General features: G+C 39.7%; 1 protein-coding gene across 1 annotated transcript in view; it reads left to right on the forward strand.

Annotated features, from left to right (window-relative positions):
• LOC138024557 (uncharacterized) overlaps window positions 1-17,500 on the forward strand; it is a 45,885-nt gene that overhangs the window by 16,321 nt on the left and 12,064 nt on the right. The window contains exons 6-13 of the mRNA XM_068871780.1: window positions 1,540-1,668; window positions 2,744-3,067; window positions 5,365-5,477; window positions 5,910-5,968; window positions 8,517-8,680; window positions 9,696-9,983; window positions 10,922-11,094; window positions 12,239-12,404. Coding sequence (XP_068727881.1) covers window positions 1,540-1,668; window positions 2,744-3,067; window positions 5,365-5,477; window positions 5,910-5,968; window positions 8,517-8,680; window positions 9,696-9,983; window positions 10,922-11,094; window positions 12,239-12,404 — 1,416 coding nt within the window. The remainder of the gene's footprint in view (window positions 1-1,539; window positions 1,669-2,743; window positions 3,068-5,364; window positions 5,478-5,909; window positions 5,969-8,516; window positions 8,681-9,695; window positions 9,984-10,921; window positions 11,095-12,238; window positions 12,405-17,500) is intronic.

A 17,500-nucleotide genomic window follows, 5' to 3' on the forward strand; every position in this document is an offset into this window, starting at 1 on the left:
TTCTTGCGACAGTGAAACGATTGTTCTCCAATTCGGATACGACCACAATTACAATTAAGAATAAGCTTTTTGATGCCCTTGTCAAACCTATACTACTATATGGATGCGAAATATGGGGACCGGAGCTATTATCATATAAGACCCATTTTGACAAAAGCACTATCGAACAAGTCCATATCAAGTTCTGTAAACAAACACTAAATACCCCATGGTACACAGAGAACATTGCCTGTAGGGCAGAACTTGGACGGTACCCTTTAAGTATAGACATAAAAGCTTCAATATTTAGTTACTCGCTTAGATTACAGCATAAAACAGTCAATCCTCTATTAAAGGAAGCCTTTCATCACGCAAAAAGTCACAGCCAATTTTTTGATGTATTAAATAATGACGAAACTATACGAATGCACTCTATAGGCAATACATCAAGCCAACTACACATTAAGAATGCTCGTTCCTCCATAAAGAATCAGCTTAAAAAGGACTACATTCGAAATTGGCTGAAGGCTCGCAACAACACTTCCGAAGGCTCTAGAGAGAAATTTACACACAAAGAAGTCAAATTCGACTACCAATTGGAAGACTACCTCAAAACTATCAGAAACCCAGCACATAGAATAAGTATGACAAAATTGCGTCTGGGGGTTCATAGCTTGCGAATACAGACTGGGAAATACGAAAATAGAGGTGCACCAATCCCAGTAGATGGAAGAACGTGTTTAGTCTGCAATAGAGGCTATATAGAAGATGAGCGGCACTTCTTGATGTATTGCCCAGGGTACGATAACATTAGAAATGAGCTCCATTCTCTCCTTTCAACACACGATGTTGTTTTCAAAAGCCTTAATGATGAGGATAAAATTAGGTATTTACTTACCCTAGAAAACGAAAGCACTTCAAAGATAATAGGTAAATACACATATTTAATGTTTCAGAAGAGAAAAGACTTCCTAAATGCAAAATAATTAAAATAATAATTTTATACCAATTGTATTACAAGTAATTGTATGATCTTTTTAGTTAATTAGTTATTCAAGTAGATATCATCACCTTTATTGTAACGAGACCGATACCTCCCTTTGGAGAGTAAGGCGCAATAAAGATTTACTGTTTACTGTTTTACTCACTCACTCACTCACTCACTCACTCACTCACTCATTCAACCACTCATCAATTCATTCGCTCATTCTCTCATTCACTCAATCGCTCACTCACTCAATCGCTCACTCACTCATTCGCTCGCTGAATCGCTCACTCATTCACTCAATCACTCATCACTCAGCTCACTCGTGCGCTCACTCACTCTATCAACAATTGCGAGGTGCACTCACTAACTCAGTCACTCAATCATTCAATATTTGCTAAGTGCAGTCCTTAGTGAAATAAGTTTTTAAAGCGGTTTTTTCCTTGACGGTTGTCTCTTTCATTCACGAACGCCTCCATTGCGGTATTTTCTTATTTCTACCTCCATTGTCTTATAATCATTTTTTCAAATATCCCGTATCAATTTGAAACATCTTTGTTTTTTGTTTTCAACAGATTTTGATGAATGCCAATCGCCGGATTTTTACGAATGTCACGAAAAAGCTACTTGTATCAATACTCTCGGCTCCTACCACTGTACCTGCCCGAAGGGTTATTTCGGGGATGGATTTCAAATTTGTCACGGTATGCCAGTTAGTTAATGGATAATTGTGATGCTCATTGCTATTGTTCCTTGTTTGTGATGAATATATCGTCGATTTTAATGATGCCGAGGATTGTAAGGAACTGTCTTCACGGCATTTTCGGTTGTCAGTCGCTAAGTGACCTGAAAGACCGCTCGTGAAAACACGGCCATTGGCACCTATAAATTTCCCAGATAAATTCGCGGATCGATCACTTCACTGTTTTGTCTATAACTTGCAGTTCAAATACACATTTCTTTAATTCAGTTTGTCGTCCAAGGTGGCCCACTTGTCGCCTTTTTCCTTTCTTGATTTTCTTAATGAAAAGAGAATGAATACTGTTTGAGTACGTTATTTTTAAACAGACATATTTAACTACTTAAATGTCTCAAATCAATTTGAAGATGTTAGTACCAATTAAATGTAGCTCTATCGTTCCGGTTACAAAGTAAAATACAAAAAATCTGTCACGGCGTTAATGCATGGGAGTCTGTGACGTCATCTCAGGGAAGACCAACGTCTTTCATTAACTCAGCCTTTGGTCAAAGGTTTAGCAGTTTAGTTAAACTTACGCACCTTGTGCGGCCAGTTAGAAGTGAAATCGCAATGATTTTACGTGTAATATTTTTTAATTTTTTTTTTTTTTGTTTTTTTTTTTGCGGAATTTAAAAGAAATGAAGCAAGGGGCAGCTAAACACGAACTCAAAACGCTTTATTTGACGATGTTTTCTTCTGAGGGCTTCCATTTCAAATTTCGCAGAACCTCAAAAATTGTAGGGAGTATTCAAAGAGATTCTAAATTGAAATAGAGAAAATATGTCTTCTGTAAAATAAAAGATTTATAATTATGAAAAATATTTTGAATGCATTTTCAAGACACACATGATGTTACGGCCGCCATGTTGCTGCCCCCAAAACAAAGAAACGGCTTGTTCCTTTGTTTATTAATGGGCCTTTTTGTTTTTTGATATAGTGCAAATGAAATGCAAGCTGGTTTTTTGCAATCATCCAGCACCTTAATGGTAACGCACTACTTATGTCTGGTGCCGTCATTGACTTTTCACTATTGATTTCAGCTCCACCCTATATTTGGAAGAGTGATCCGCCGATTTCATCAGGCACGGAGGAAAACGTGACACTTCGCTGTCACGCGAGGGGCTACCCAGAGCCGACTTTTCTCTGGATTATGCCCGATGACGAGTTTGTCAATGCGTCGAGTCACGTTCTTCAATTCGAAGTTCATGATGATGATACTAAAAAAACAAGAGGGAAAATTCTTCAGAAGGATGGCTCTTTACTGGTGTTTAACACTCGAGTTCACGACAGTGGAATTTACAAGTGTCGTGCTGTCAATGTGGCTGGAAGGGATGAAAGAAGTGTTAACCTTACGGTAAACAAAGGTGATAGAAACGTTTCTCTTTTTATGATCAAGAGGCTATGATAACACTAACCGCTTCTGCTTTTCCAGTTCTATTAAGAGAAAATTATGGAGTATTTAGGAGAGCATGAATTGGTTTGAGCGTACAACTTCATTTTATTTGTGGAACGGCGTTTTTACAGATCGAGTTATTTTTAGATTGATTTTTCGCGAAACCAGGCCTTTCCAGCGTAGTCTTGCATGAGAAATTACTACTCATGGGATTAAGAATGGTCACTCGAGAGAGTTGACTGCCATCAGTTGCATTGAAAGAGCGGACCAGGGTGGAGGAAGGTTTTTATATTTCTTTTATTTTTTAACATTCTATTAGTTTACACTAATAGACTATACATTCGAGCTATATATCGCTACGCTACCTATCTATGCTAAACACAGAACATCGAAACTACACTACGCATTCAAGCTATTTGCACTACATACTTCAACATATTACAATACTACAATAGAGCTCTTCTTTTTTACTGTAGTAAGGTTAGCACCTTTTGGAATGAGTTAACTGTGACATTCTCCTCAAATCACAGAAATCAATCTCTAAAAACCTACCGTATTAAGGATATTTTATTTGGGCATTTTTCTGCGGATAATGATGATGACAATATTCTAGTTAACTACATTGTACTTGAGAGAAAATTCCTTATTTTTCGCTCAAAGTTAAGCAAACCTTTCCTACTATTTCCCCATCAGTATCAAAGTGCAAAACAACGCACCAAATCGATTGTCCACTTTCATAATAAAAAATGGCATTACTTCTTACCCATAATGGAGCATGAGCCATCATTAAACTAATATTGTAGTGGGAGGAACAAGGTTGGATCAGTGTTGATAGCACCCGTCTTCCACCAATGTGTCCCGGGTTCGATCCCCAGATTCGGTGTCGTCATAACTGGGTTGAGTTTGCTTTTTCTCGTCTATGTTCCTCTAGGTTTTTCTCAGGGTACTCCGGTTTTTCCCTCTCATTAAAAGAAAACATCATTTTATTCCGGCGATTTGATTTGACTTACAATTCTTCCAATCATCATCATCAGTGTCGGTATCGGTATCATCATCATCATCATCATCATCACACTCTTCTTGAAACACTCCACCTCTTCAAAAAAAACCTACTGATGCTGCCTTGGCCTAATTGTTGAAGTCTCCTCCTGTTCCAAGTAAACATGCACACCACTCTATCAATTCGGTTCATTCTGCTGTCGAGAGCAGAATAAACCGAGTATCTTCCGTTTATTATTATATCTCTCAGATAGTACGCGCGCTGTAATTGGCTTAATAACATAGAGGGCAAAATTACTGAATACTGATTGGTCAATGAAGAGGGCATTTTTTCTTAATTTTGCTTGAGAAGAGGGCAAAATTACTCGCTCACTATTGGTCGAGCGCCAAAAATTCTCGCTCCTGATTGGCTGAACGTACCTCTTCCACATTCAGTTGGTTTCTTCTGTTTCGAGTTCATCGAAGTTTGTCTTTTAATTCGCGCTGCATTCGTCAAAAAGGCATAAAGATTAAGAACTAGCTTTAAAAGATGATCTGGAATTTGAATTTTCGAGTGACAAGAAGAAGGGCAAAAGATTTTTTTCATGAAAAGCTTAAAACTTGGATCGACTTACATGGCGCCTGGCGTAGCGGGATTGTGTGGTTGAAAAACAAAATGATTCCTTTCGTCAAGGGCTTTCAGTTTACCACGACATCTTGAAGCTCAACAAAAAAGGTCACAGAACAATTTGCCATTGACGGTCGCTGCGCGACTCGGGCAATTTCAGCAACTTCTGAAAACACGCGTGATATTAATCCTTAATTTTACTCGGCCCCATGCAATTACCTATACAAATTAGCGGGCCGTATTCTACAGTACGGCCCGCTGTACAGCCCGCTAAATTTAAAATTTCGACAAAACATCATCTAGCGAGTTTTTCATGTCATTTCTGTTGCATAAACTTGTACTGAAAACTGTTTGAATCTTGCAAGCAACTATTTCAAACTTAACAGCCAAGAAGATTTAGTTTTTGGGATTTTGGCACGGCATTCTTTGTGGCAGTTGAACCTTCCGCCTCACTTTGACTAGTTCCCTTGCCCGCGCGCCGGTTAACCTCAGGTCCATAACTTACAGTACGGACCTCGAACTCGGTTAGTAAGAGGTATTTCCTATTGTTGATTCGCGCGTGACGTTAACTAATTTTTTTCGTCTCTAGAGATTGCATGTAAACTACCTCTTCCGGAAAATTCTAAGTAAATGCATCCTAAAATTTAACATTTGATTTTTAGATATCGTGGAAGTTGATGTCACCATAACTCTTGAGGATGAAGTCTTCGACGAAGACTTGGAAAAGAAGTCGTCAGAAAGGTATCAAGATATGGAACGAAAGGTCGAAAAAGAGGTAGGAATATAACATTGATTATGAGCGTAAACTAATCTCTCACAGGCTCGTACATGTCGTTATAAGCAAAGAAGTAACCCGAAGGGTCCTTTTTCAATAGCTTTTACCGATCTTTTTTTTTTCTTTAATGTTTTTTTTTTTTACGGCAAAGGTGAGAGCACTCTTAAATTTTATCGTCAAATGAAAGGAAAGCTGAGTGAACTTTGGAGCGCACTTATTTCTGGGATTCGAGCCCGGATTGCTGGAATGAGGTTCACTACACTACGCGTCCCCAAATAAGCATTTTGGCTAAACTAAATATCCCAATTCGAGTCGGTACTGTTCACTTGTGTTGCCAATAATTCGGCGTCATTCTCCTCTTTCTGGATTTGTGAGAAAACGTTTACTGTTACCATTTTAAATGCTTATTTCTTTCTTTACCTTTCTCGACAGCTAACTTTGTTATTCAAGGATATCGAAGGATTCGAAAGAATTGAAATTCTCGAATTTGTGTGAGTGAATGAGATATTTCTAAAACGTACCATTTAACGGGTGTTCTTTTTAATGGAAGTATTAACTTTAAAGGAAATCAGCAATTAATTCTTGGGTAACCCAGGTAAGAAAACTCCAATGGCTGGTTATTTAAGTAGAGTTGATCCGGGAAATACAATTATATGTCGAAAAAATTCTGATGATATATGCTATTTGGGGACTGTGCTAAATGGTTGGGTTAATATTTAACTTCCTACAACCTACGAGTGACTTATCGATGACATCACCAACAGACAAACAATAGACAGAGCAACTTATTTTAATAACAATAACTCACCGACCTATGTACATGTTACCAACAATACACATGCAGACATTAGACTACGACGGATCGAAACGCGCCAATCACTGTTTACAGTCTTCACAGCCAGTGACATCTTGGCTTAACTGACAGTCGACCAATGACATTCTGACTTCGTTGAAATACAAACAATAGACTGGCCAAGTTATTTTTATAAAAGAAATGCATCCACGTAATCCCAGTGCAAGGACCACTTCTATCTTTCGTTTCTAACCCGCACTTCAAATGTACATTTATTTTATTCATCAATTCTTTCACGGGAACACATGAGCCCAACAAACTGAGCTGCTCCCAACTGAGTAGCTTCATTCGCCCTTGTCACACGGCGGCCATATTGTCCCGGGAGATCAAAAAAGCTTTGTTTTACCACGCCAAACCTCGTAGTGGGAACCATGGGGGTGAGGCTTGGCGTGGTAAAACAAAGCTTTTTTGGTCTCCCGGGACAATATGGCCGCCGTGTGACAAGGGCGAATGGCTCAGTTGGTTGAGCAATGCACCGTCATCGCGGATTTCATGGTTTCGGGCGAATCCCGTTGAAGCGGTCTTGAGTTTTTTTGGTTTCTATAAGCGACAATCGCCCATTTACGTTCGAGGATAACTTCTGTCTTTCAACTTATTTTGGTGATTACTGACCAACCTCTTTTAAAAACTAGTAATAGTTTTCACTAAATCTGTCCCAACCTAAGATAATATGGATGGTAGGTGAGGTGTTTTGCCAGTTAATATGTGCTGCACATTGTGATGTCTTCATATTATGCTACGTGTAATTCATTAGGTAGGTAAATGAAAGTGAAAGATGCAAGGAAAGGATGGGCAACAACAAACGGCCATTTATTTTCAAATTCCATCAACGTTAATTTAACACGCTATCAATTGAAAATCAATTTACATAATTGTGGAAAATATCTTGAAAATATGATAGCAAAACAGAAACAGGAACTAGAAGGCAATCTTTCATCGTCATCTTTTTGATCCACGTGGTTCTTTCCACGGTACCTTGAAATACTATAAAATAGGAACAAAACTCGGTTATTATATTCGGATCGCTGGTTATTGTTATTATCTGTTTATAACTTTTCTAAATATGATCGAAGATTCTTTGAAAATGTTGATACTGAGATTATGCCTTTTGCTTTCTGAGGTTGCGTCTAGTAATTTGTGGGCCGCCGGAGTCTGTCGCCCTGATTAGTGTTCGATTTCTGACCCAGGCGATATGATTTTTTTTATCAGGTACTATAATCTTTGATTTTCAAAGTGAATCAAAGTAAATCTCTGTAAATATTCGAAAATTACTCACCTTCAATGGAACCACACTTTGATATCGATGCTCGTTGTAACTTTTTGCCACGTGACTCAAGTTCACCAGAACACCTCGCAAACTCGGTGAACTACCCCGATATCACCTTGTGCGAACTCGGTCGAGGAAACGAAATTGCTTTCCCCTATACAATATCTACCAATTTACGTATTTTCCCTTTTTACGCGGGGGCTCCTAGGTTGCCTCCTCGGGTTTTGACCCCTGGGCCACCCTGCAGGGGAAACAATACGCGTGGAGACATGAGACAAAAACGGATTGAAAAGCAACAAATCACTGTCCTAAAGTCTTCACAGCCAATGACATCAAAGCTTAACTGACAGTTGACCAGTAACATCACGACTTCGTTTCATTGACCAATCTCATCAACTACCAGAGTATTTATGCCATCTACTGACATCACGTGACTCTGAAGATGACTTCCGCTCAGGTTGTCGAAACGTCAGTCAATGTCACCAAAAACAGTCCTTCTCAGGGCTAACCTACATATACGTTTAGCATATTATTGCATGTAAATATGGCTTTTTTCTGTTCTGATATAATGCGTGAAGCATCAAAGTGAATCCATTGAACACAGCGACAAGCTGATAAAAAAAATAAAAAATTAAAAAATATTGAAAAGCTCGAGGCATATTACATCCTTGAACTGCAACAACGAGAGCAAAACAATTTTTAATGGTTCGATGAAAGTTTAAATCATTTTAAATTTGAGTCTGCACTTTTTGAATAAAATTTGATCATTTTTAACATTTTTTAACAAGGTTAAACGACCTCATCAAACGCTCTCGACGTTTAATCCAAGAAAGCAGTGTTGAATGAATGTTTAAACAAATGTGAAACCGCTTATGCCGTCCAGAAAGGACTATCACTAGAGACTTGTATTTTGTCACAGGAATGGCAGTGTCAAAGTGCTTTTTCGGGTCATTGTTAAAGTGGACAAAACCGAAGAAAAAGAGCCGACGGTGGTTGCAGAGAAAGTTGGCAAAACTCTTAGAGTGAGCATGAAGAGTGGTAAAATAGGCAACCTCAAAGTGAAACCAGTTTTTCAATTAAGAGGTTTGTGTGAAGGCCTGTAACGAACACTTTTTGATAAATACATGACAAAGAACCGACCTAAAGTTTTCACATAGCGGCTGAGGCCTCTATATTGGTTTCGGGTGCTCCAAGAAGGTGCACTCGACACGTAGGGCAAGTACTGACCTTTACTTTGAAGCCCAAGCACTTGTTTGAGAATGGCAAGCTATGATGTGCAGTAACATGAGAAGCTTGGTAAATGTTGGATGACCCCAAGATTAAAATTACCACAATACAGCATGAATAGGCCATTTTGCAGTTGTAGCTAAATTACCTGGCCTAAGAATGGGAGCGAGGCTGCCGGTGACCCTGTTTTGATACAAATCTTCATGCTTTTGTAATGTTAATACGAACTAATTAGAATTACAACAACACAATTTACATGATAAAAGCAGTGGGGGCTGTATCAATGCAAGGTCACCGGCAGCCTAGCAGCCATTCATAGGCTAGGTCGCTGAGCAAACAACTGTAAAATGGCCTATAGATGGTTTTCACCTGACATCACAGCGGCCAAGTTGGTGCACAGAACAATAGAGAGAAAAGTCTTTTGGGAATTTGATTCTATTATAATGCAAAACATGGGAAATAATTTGCTATTATTTTGTGCACCAATTCAACATGGCCGTCTCATCACGTGATTGAAAACCATCTGTTATAGCTGTAACCTTAGAGACCGTAGAGCAATTCAACGACAGTTAAAACGAGGTTCGTTAAAAAGTCTCCAAACTGATTTTTGCGATCTGTTCTAATGGCAAACATTTTTGAATATTTACCTTTAGACCAAGGCTAAGAGCAGATTCTATTTTAAAATATTTTTAATCCATGGCCAGCGTTCTTGGTGAATTTGAAACTGAATTATTTTCCTCCATTCTTTTTTATTCCCCTGCTTGTTTGTTTCGTTTCTTTTTCCTTACTCAAAAAGAAAGTTTGAACGAAATGATATATGAAATGAATCATATAGAGAAAATTTGACCTTCAATCTTTTTTTTCGATTTAGAGGTCCCCCCTCCACCGGTTAGGCTAGCATTTAGTGACGTCACATCAACTGACGCTATGGTCACGTGGTCTTACCCCGAATTGCATGACATGTACGCCATTAATGGTTACTGGCTGCAGTTTAAAAAGTCTGGGCTGAAAAAATGGACCCAATTCGTCTTCACTGGGGGAGAAGGTCACAGGCTTTACAACCTAGAGCAGGATACATCGTATTTCGTGCGGCTGAAATCGGAAAATGAGTTTGGAAAAGGAGAACCCAGTGAGGAATTGGAGCTGCGTACCAAAAAAGGTAAGTTTGTTAACTGTGTATGACAGTAAATCGTGAACTGTCTATTGGGACGTTTAGAAATGACGGCTTGTCCTGTCGTGATTATTATCTGTTGATCTTTTCTTCCAAGAAAATATCACTGATGGGAGAATGAAAAATATCGCCATTTTCATCATCATTATCACAATCATTTTTATAATTGTTTATCATCGTTATCGTCAACATAATCATCATCAATATCGTTATCATCTTCATCATTATCGACGGCATCATCTTTACCATCATCATCGGCGTCGTCATGGTGATGGGTTTAGATGCTTCTCGTATCACGTACAGTCTCATGGCGCCTCTAGCAGCAGCTATCAGTTCATATTTGATCTCATTTATCCACCCAACCCTATGCGAAAGGAGGACAGACCACAACACCGGGAACACCCCCCCCCCCCCCCCCTTCCTTTCGCTTCACGAAAAATTTGTGGATTCTTTAACGCCTCACAGTGTTCATCTTGTTGATCAACATTGTCCTCTTCATCTTCATCACCATTTATCATCATCATCATCATCATCATTACCATCCTTAATATGATGGTCGTCATGCGGTCGATCTTAACTAGCGCCATTTCCATGTGTATTTTACCTATATGTAATAACTTTAAAGAAAACCTATTTATGGAGCTGTAGGCGCAAGGAGATTAAACCATCCGGTAGCCACTTCAGGAAAATTCTTGAAAAGAAATACGAAACAGAAAAACAAATCGCAATAAATCCAATAGAATGGTCATTTTTCGTAGTAAATAAAAAACTATGAAGAGTTACTTTAAGTGACTACTCGAGGAGCCAGTTTAAGAGGAAATTATCTTGTAAGTTTCACAGGTACACAAACAAAAAGAAAAAAATGTAAAATTGAATTTGTATGTGAAATAAAGGATATTACAAAAAAAAAAGTTTTTTTGCCTCAGCCTCTACAGGGATGAGTCCTTCAGCATTGGCACTAGCTATCGTTCTTCCTCTCCTCTTACTGCTCATCATTGGATTGGGAGCTCTCTTAGTATATAGAAGATGGAGGAAGAGAAAACTGAAGGGTGATGCAACAGATGAAACAGTGCCCATGAACCCGGTCACGCCGGAACAAGTAAGTCAGTAATATTAATGCCGGAGAAGTACCCTGTGCAAGTCGAAAGGATTTTTAGCGTATTAATTGTTGCAATAGAATTATTGCTTCTTGTGAGAGGATCACTGCCCTCCTTCGTCTATAGACCGCACTTCAAATAACTATATACGTTTATTTCGTTCATCGAGTCCTTCACGGGAACACGTGAGCGCAAAAAAAAAAAAAAAAGAAATGACCTGCTCCCAAGTGAGTGGCTTCATAGCTTAGTTGGTAGAGCATTGCACCGGCATCGCAGACATCATGGGTTGGAATCATCCCGGTGAAGCCACCTGAATTTTTGAGCTTCCTATAAGAGCCAGTTGCTTAAATTGTCCAGATAATTGTGAGGCTCGCTGATCTCCTTCGTCCATAACCCGCACACAACGAGCCCGGAAAATCAACCCCGGGGCATATTAATGGAGAGCGATTGCTCTAACCTCTGTGCCAAACGTGTTTTTAGGAAGAGGTTGGCTTTAATGAGTTTTTAATCGAACTTTTGCAAAGATATAACAATTTTCCATTAAAGGCTGATTTCATTAGGAACCCAAGGATAAGCGCAGGCAACATAAAATATTACGTGACCGCGTGGTATCATATCAGCACGAAATTAACATGAAATTAACATCACAAAGCATTATAACGAAAATGCAAAGATAAAGTAAGTTTTCTTCTCAATAAAATGTTATTTCCTTTTAAAATGTCAAATTATACTTCAAGCGCGAATAGGATGCACTAATATAATATTATTGGCAAACATGTCCGTAACCTTGGCGGCATCAATATGTGCACATAGTCACCTTTGAGAAGAAACATCACAGTATTTCGTCGACATCTATCTGATAAATTAGATTAGAACATCATATATTAATTCACCACAACTTAATGCCTCTGTAAAAATTGCTTTGTCGCTCGTGAAATCTAGTCTTAGCTTTGCGCTACTTTGCTTAGATATCAAAATGTGTCCGCATAAAACTCCAAACAGAAAGGCGCTGCACGTATTTACCGATTCATTGTGTTGTCCTGAAGGGAGTGTTGTGAACTAGCAATTCAGCTTGATTTTCAGGGTCATATCGAAGCCTAAACCCAAAGCACTCATTTTTTTTATATTTCTCAATTTTAATGTCAGCAACAACATTTTGCTCACGAACGCTGTGCCCCAATCCCTGGCGAGTCATCATCAAACGGAGCAAGGAGCAACGTTCTTGGGGAAGGGCAATTTGGAATGGTGGTTAAAGGAGAGTTGACCGAAGAAGATGACCGCATCGTCCCTTGTGCGGTAAAAAGGCTAAAACGTGAGTAAAGAGCTACAGGACATTTTCGAAGGTATTTCCACAGTGGTCCACATTCCATCGAAATTCCACAGTCTACATTTATTTATATATTTATTTATTTATTTATTTATTTATTTTTAATTGCACAGATGATCAAAAAGAAATTAAAAATTAAAAGTATTTACAAATATGAAAAGGTGAAATCTGAGTCATTAGGCCAGTTTATGCAGAAATTCTAGATTTCTGATTTTAAATAAACTGCCTGAAATAAGATACAATCTACATATAGAATACTGATTTAAAGAGATCAAATCAACAAAAAATCATCAGAAAACTATAAAAGTTTTTCCTTACAGTTTTCTGATGATTTACTGTTGATGTGATCTGTTTAAATCAGTATTCTATGTATATTGATTGTACATGTCAAAAATCGTAACGTCAAAGGGTCAACTGGAACGAAGTGTACGTCCTCCTTAGAAATTTAAATGAAATCAAAGAAAACCAAATGGAATTTTGGCTTTTGAGTGGAGGGGATGGGAAACCCGAAATATCTTCCCGGTGAAAACCCTCTCGGCGCAGAGTCGGGGTTAAAAAAAACTTAACCTACGCATGCCGTTGGACATACTCTCTGCCATTGAAGTTGCACTGAAAAAGTGGCAATATTGTTGGACTTACAGAGGCTATAATGATCCCCGGTCGACTTAGAAAGAGTTTAAGCCCTTAAGATATAAAACAAAAACAATTGTGTTCCTTGCAAGAGCACTTTAAATAAAGTGTCATAGAGAGTCCAAGCATTTGGACCAATCCAATCGGATTGGCATCGTTTCGCACGAGCCCAAAAATGATGCACTGAGGAATGAAATCGTGGAATAGATCTCCCCAGCCATGAGAACAAAAGCATCGTTGTTCAGATCCACTTTTACTTTGATCTCCAAACCGTCAAGCAACAACTTGTCAATATTAAACACGTCACAAAGAGGTACTCCGACCAACCCAACTTCTGCGCCGTTGTTAGTAAATGTGGCTTTTCTATTCAGACCCTCATTACTTTCTGCTGTATTATCTACTTCATTCATGTGTCCAGCAGTGAAATTAACATTAAGCTTTGGTTAAGTACGATTTCTTGGCCTGTTCCGTAAAGTTCAATAAGGTCTTGATGTAAGCATTGTATGCTTGAGTGTCTGACTGTTCTGTTACCAGCGTTTCGTTGATCTTGATGGTAAACTGTTTGATGATGGAATGAAGGGCGTTGTTGACCAGAGTGTACTTCTTACCATCCCCTGTGGGCGATCCATCTTGTTTGGTAATCTTTACTACCAATCGCAGCTCTGTCTTGTTAATGTCAATGTAGTCAGCTAACGGTTTGATGACAAACTCGATGGGATTAGTTCCCGTTTGAACCGGTTCGTAATCGATCCATTTGCTGCTAACAATCGACACATCTGTTACAGGTACATCAAACAATTGTAAACTTGAATTCGAACCAGGGGCTGAGAGAGGGTGTGCTGATGCCATCTTTAATCAAAAATAGTCTTGAACGTTGAACGAGGTGTTCTCCTTTTCTTGGTCTGTCCTTCACTGCACCGCTTTGACGTATCCGCGCGCTTATATACTCTTTTTCCTCGACCTTCCTGTGTAATGTCATCAATGACCCCTGAGAGTAAATTTTTTCCAGCAGCTTTCGCTCTTGTCTTGGCATCATTCTTAAAGGTTGACCATTGATCACGTCTTGGACAAGTTGCATTCCCGTTTCCAATCCAGTATCGAGCATTCGTTTTCCCACTTTTTTTGCTGTTGTTTTGGGAAAGGGAGTTGCTGAACGGAACAGGGACAGAAACATTCCACATAAGCCGTTACCCCCGTGACCATAAGGGTGTGTTCCTCCGTAGATACTAATGTCTCCTCCTTTACCGTGCTGCCTATAGGGTACAACATGTCGTCCATATGGGTAATATCGGTGGTTCATAGGTAATAACATGTTGTTATAGAATATCACGACGCCGAAAATGCAGGGTCACGCGTACGGCTCCAGAAGCAAATGGTATCAATTGACCTGTGTCTCCCCTTATATTGATCGCAACGGATGAAAACACAGTTGTACGGAGTCTATGGTATGAGGGCACCTTGACCTCTTCTGTGATCATGTTCCCCGGCTGACCACGAGGAACAAGCATCCAAAGTAAGTTGGCTTGAGCATCTCCCACTACTTGAGACTCGATTAAATCGGAATACACGTAGATGGTTTGAAGTACCCCAAGGCGCGAGCTAATGTCTTTGGTAGAATCACATACCAACCGGCTGGTAACTTCAACTCAAAGTAATCTTGTGCTTTCTCGTAAATGTAAAAACACTCGTTTCCTTCCAGACTCGTAATGGTCTTGTCACTCTTCAAATAAATGTCTCTCAATCGATTGTGTAGTCCCTTCGTCATACCGTGAATGACATCTTTGACCGTACGGTAAATGCCACTTGGTACAGGGATGTTCAATTTCCAGGGTTCAGGGCCAGTCTTACAAAGCAAAGTGTAGGACAATTGATTCTCACCTACGTTTTGCCAGGTGTAAGGGTAAATGATGCGTGTCATGGCCACCTCCCAGTCTTCACTTAGGTGTAGTTGACTTGGTAACTGCATCTTAAAATCGGCCGCCTTGTTTTCTGGATACTGAGTCAGACTTGCATCACTGGTCAGCACCATGTAAAAACTTTTGGTCATGTTGATCGACGGCGGAAATGTAAAACGACGCTGACGATACCGCCTAAAATTTCTGGCGTTTGACCGTATCCACTCGTTAAATATATTTCAATGGTCTGAAATATCTTTGTCCGCAAAGGTAGGTACACAATATGTTCTCTTTCTTCAAGGAGTGTTTCTCGAAAACTGCCCAGGGGTACCATCTCATGTAGGAGAGGTAAGCGCTTGTCACCCACCTGCCACGGTTCCACGAGATTGGTTTGAACTTGAACCAGTCTCTGCTTACACGAGCAAAGCGACAGCGAAGGAGGAAAGATGTAAATACCAGGATATGTGATGGATGTGCCAGCTGGTAAGATGAACCAATCATGACCATATTTTCTTTCTAAGGTGAGTGCAGCATTCAAACGAACGCTGGGTGTAAGAGTGTTGTTTTTGGTTATCCATCCCAACGCGCGAGCTGTAGACAATGTGATCAGAAGTCCTTCAGTTTGCGAGTTTAACGTTACATTCTATTCGTCGTCCACTGTGATTTCAATCTTAGATGGTGGGTCAGCGATGTTCAGGCACTGTAACATTCCTTCTGTCACGTCTTAGGCTGTATAATACTTGCCCTCGGGTAATACAAACGGTGTGGAGTCACCTCGACGATCCAGCATGATGTGAGAATGTTTGCATTCATTTGTAATGTCAAACATTGAGAGCAGATACACGATATGATGCAATCCTACTTCCCAATCTTCTTCATCTTTCAGATGGATTTGTCGAGGTAGCACTACGCGAAAGGAGGACTTGGAATTGTTTAGAAATAAATTACTGCTTGCATTACTGGGAAGTGTCACGTAAAAGTCGCTATCTTGAATCATGTTTGTTGTAAAGCGACCAACTGGTTATGCGGAATCCAACTGTCGTATTTCTTTGGCCAACCTTTCCAATGTACCAACACCTCCTTATTCGCTCCTCGTCCCCTGCGTTTTAAAATTTTTTCAATACGAAACAAGTGTTTTTCCGTTTCTATCACTTTCTGTAACTCAAATTCGTAAAAAGTGCCTTGAATCCAGTCACCGTCTGCTTCCTTTAGACGATACACGGGTGGGTCGCACGAAAGTCTCTCAGCAACAGTGAAAGTTTCCTCCGTCCAGGATGGTAAGTAACCTTTTTCAAAGATGCGTTTATGCTTACTGATCTTGACTTGATCTCCCACTTTGAATTTATACTTTGTCGGTTTTTTGAACAGATTTCTATACAAATTGTTCCAGACCTCTGATGCGTTATTCTCGTTGACATCCGCTGGTTTCATTTTGATGCTAGGGTGCACGCTTTGATTGTAATTCCCATTGACTAAATCGTCCAGTTGGTCCAAATAATGGTACGAGCTGCTGGTAGTGAACATACGCCACATAGGTTGCTTCAAAGTGCGGTTGAATCTTTCAACCACTTGGGCCTTGGTTTCGTTGTAGGTTACAAAATGATGTACATTCTCCCTTTTGAGGAAGGTTTGAAACGTTTCGTTCTTAAATTCGGTTCCGGCATCTGTTTGCAACTTCTCAGGTTTACGACCTTCCTGGAAAATGCTTTCAAAGGCCACCACCAACGAGGCTCCTGTTTTCGATTTCAAGGGCACCACCCACGCGTATTTGGAAAGGACATCGATACAAGTAAGTAAATACTTGTATCCTTGATTCCACCAACTTAAATGTTGCAATTCAACCAAGTCCGCCTGCCATTGCGAACCTATATCAAACACAATTACTCGGTTACGACGAAAGTGTTTTCTTGCAGGTTTGTGTAGGGTATAGCCAGGTTGTTGACGGAGCCAATCGAGTACTTGCGTGCGTTTCAAACCATACCGACGCGCCGCACGATACAGTTTGTCGACTCCCCCTAAAGCGGATGGTCGATCCACTTCATAATACAGTTTCTGTAATAGTTGGTTCATCTGATTTAGGGTCTGCGTTTTCTTTTTCTTCTTCTTTTGCATTTTCTTCTTCGTGATTGTCGGTGACATCTTTCAATTCGATGTGAACCTCGCTACCGCAACACACAACTAAACATCGCATTCTCTGACATATGTCACTTAAAGAAACTGTGGGCAATGAGCTTCCACACACGCGGCTTGCAGCACTACCCATGGTGTTAAACAAATGATTAGATCTTCTTCATTCGCAGACTTTTTATTACAATTTGCCAAACCATCCACCAGAAAGAAGGATAATGTATCGAGTACGTGACACAAAACAATTTGTGGAATGTATATTGTTCGGTAAATGTAGCGTTGCATTGGTCCATGTAGTAATAAAAACTCAACAAGCGACCGGGGTTCATTGGATGTAACTCTTTTACAAGTTCTAACCATTGCTCACGAGGTGTGCTGTGAAAGATGTGTCCTGCAAAACAACTCCGAGCGCAAACCCGAACCAAGACA

This window comes from Montipora capricornis, chromosome 11 (genome assembly GCF_036669925.1).
Source record: "Montipora capricornis isolate CH-2021 chromosome 11, ASM3666992v2, whole genome shotgun sequence".
Lineage (NCBI taxonomy): Eukaryota > Metazoa > Cnidaria > Anthozoa > Scleractinia > Acroporidae > Montipora > Montipora capricornis.